Below are 2150 nucleotides of genomic sequence, written 5' to 3' on the forward strand. Positions count from 1 at the left end.
ATACGCACACCAATAAGCGTGAACGTCATTCGAGGTGTGCATGTGCAGTGTGATGGGTTATGGGTAAACCCTGGGGCCCTTCTCTTTTACATATTACCTACAGTGCATCCTAGCATGGACTAATTCATTTGCCCTGTAGTTTACTCGGCTACAACGCGGTATCTTCTTTGATGCCACCTTGTCCGTCTGTAGCCTCCTTCTCACGGCGTCTCGAACTCCACAGCAAAGTCACGGCAAAGGTAATCAAGACAGACCCGATAACTGCTGCTAGCAGGATGACAGCGAAGACTGGGACACTCATCTGGACTGAGGTACCGGCGGTTGGCTCCTGAAAAAGACCGACCAACAGTCGTTTTAGAAACGCTATCTACCATTCTGATAGTGTTTATAAAGCGATTACTGCACTGGCACATGGTGCGATGAACGATTGGGTAGTGTTCGCTAAAGCCAGTTAGTACAGAACGCTAACTGTACTGAGAAACAAGGCCTATCATAAGAATCGGCGTTGTGTCTTACACTGGTAGGATTTGGCTGAGAATCCTGTGCCCAGTCTCTCCACGTTGGAAAGTCCGGTGGAAGGGGAGGGTGGCTGCCCGGTGCTTCGTGGATGACCATGGCCATCCCTTCATTCAAATGGGTAGTCTGATGACAGTGGAAAAACCAGTACCCTGGGTTGTCACTTCTGTAACAAGATAAAGCCCTTGTCACACATAGCCCACCATGGCCTCCAGACCCTCTGCAGACCATCTTGGTTGGGACTTGGGACCTACCTTGCAAGCTTGGTCGGGGAGTGGTCGGGAGCAATGTCGGGGGAAGGTCCTGAATGTGGAATCCAAGTACAGGATACTCTAAGTCTTAATTTTGCAGTACATGTTGCGAGTTGTATCAAGATTTAGCTTGTGCATAGTTTTTAACTATACTACAAGTCATCATGAAGCAGTCTGCAGATACACCCATGCCTCCCATTGGCTGCTTGATACAGTACAGTCACCTGAAGCAATGACGTAAAAATGATTGACAGCGACATGCCCCGCCCACTTACCTGAACTCAATGACGGTGTATCCGTTAGCAGGCACCACGACTGTGTCCCTGACGGGGGGTCTGTTGAAGTTCATGGTCGGCCTGTTCATCCACCTGGCATTGCTGCACTTGTCGTTCCCACAGTCAATGTCAGTGTTTGGAGAAATTCGATGACCTGGGAAGAGAAATGCACTGTGCTGTACCATAGAAGGTCGCCAGGGTACCAAAATCTAATAATTTTGAGGTCTCATCAAGACCTACTCAAATACTAAATATCAAGACAATTCATCAAAACCTTGTCGAGGATCTAGGAAAGTGTACAAAGACAGACAGAGACACTAATGATCTAAACGGCTGACTGACCAAATAAGGCATGTAGGTTGTATAGGGTTACGTACTGACCGGTCGTTTCGTTATACAGCGGGAACCCCATAGCGAGTACCCTAAAGTCGTGTCCGTGAAGATGTATGGAATGATGAGACTCGGCCGCCGCGTTGCCGTCATATAAATTAGCCATCACAAATCGGGCAGTTTTATTGGCTGGGATGTCCACCATGTGCGTGCACTGACATCCGTTCGTCTCACACGATTGGTCACAGGTGACTGCGTCAAATGGCTCGCCGAAAACTAGCGGCACATTCGGCTCCACAAACTTTCGGGCGTTGATCGACGAACCGACGATGTATCCAAATGTGAAGAAATACTCGACGAGGTCTGAATCGTCTGGCGGCGAATATTCTGTTGTGCTGTTGACTTCCGACATGTGTATGCACACCGTGTGACTCCCCGCAGGGAATGCTGGGAAGGGACAGTTGAGCACTCTGCAAGGGTCTTCCTCGGAACATGTCGATTTCGTCGTTGTCGGGTCTTCGTCGGAAGAAGCACCTTCGTAAGCCAAGATAGCCCTAACCTCTTGTGTGCGATTTTTCTCAAGGAAGTCAGGACCTTTCCCCGACCACAGAGTTTCGGCGCGAATCCAGTAAACATCGTCGGGTTGGTTGCCGAGTACCTCAAAGTCGTACGACTCCCCGGGATAAATGATGATGGACTGAACCGGAACCGGCATGACGTCATGTCCGTCGTTTGCCACGACCGTCATGCTGTGCGCGTCGATGGACACCCGGAGGTG

General features: G+C 49.8%; 1 protein-coding gene across 1 annotated transcript in view; it reads right to left on the reverse strand.

Annotated features, from left to right (window-relative positions):
• Positions 1 to 23: 23 nt before the first annotated feature.
• Positions 24 to 2150, reverse strand: part of LOC109478905 (laccase-3-like) — a 3694-nt gene continuing 1567 nt past the window's right edge. Inside the window, 4 exon segments of the mRNA XM_019780716.1 lie at positions 24 to 328; positions 517 to 682; positions 1043 to 1196; positions 1424 to 2145. Coding sequence (XP_019636275.1) covers positions 149 to 328; positions 517 to 682; positions 1043 to 1196; positions 1424 to 2145 — 1222 coding nt within the window. The 3' untranslated portion in view covers positions 24 to 148.

Source organism: Branchiostoma belcheri, unplaced genomic scaffold (genome assembly GCF_001625305.1).
Source record: "Branchiostoma belcheri isolate BF01 breed outbred unplaced genomic scaffold, Haploidv18h27 scaffold46, whole genome shotgun sequence".
Taxonomy (NCBI): domain Eukaryota; kingdom Metazoa; phylum Chordata; class Leptocardii; order Amphioxiformes; family Branchiostomatidae; genus Branchiostoma; species Branchiostoma belcheri.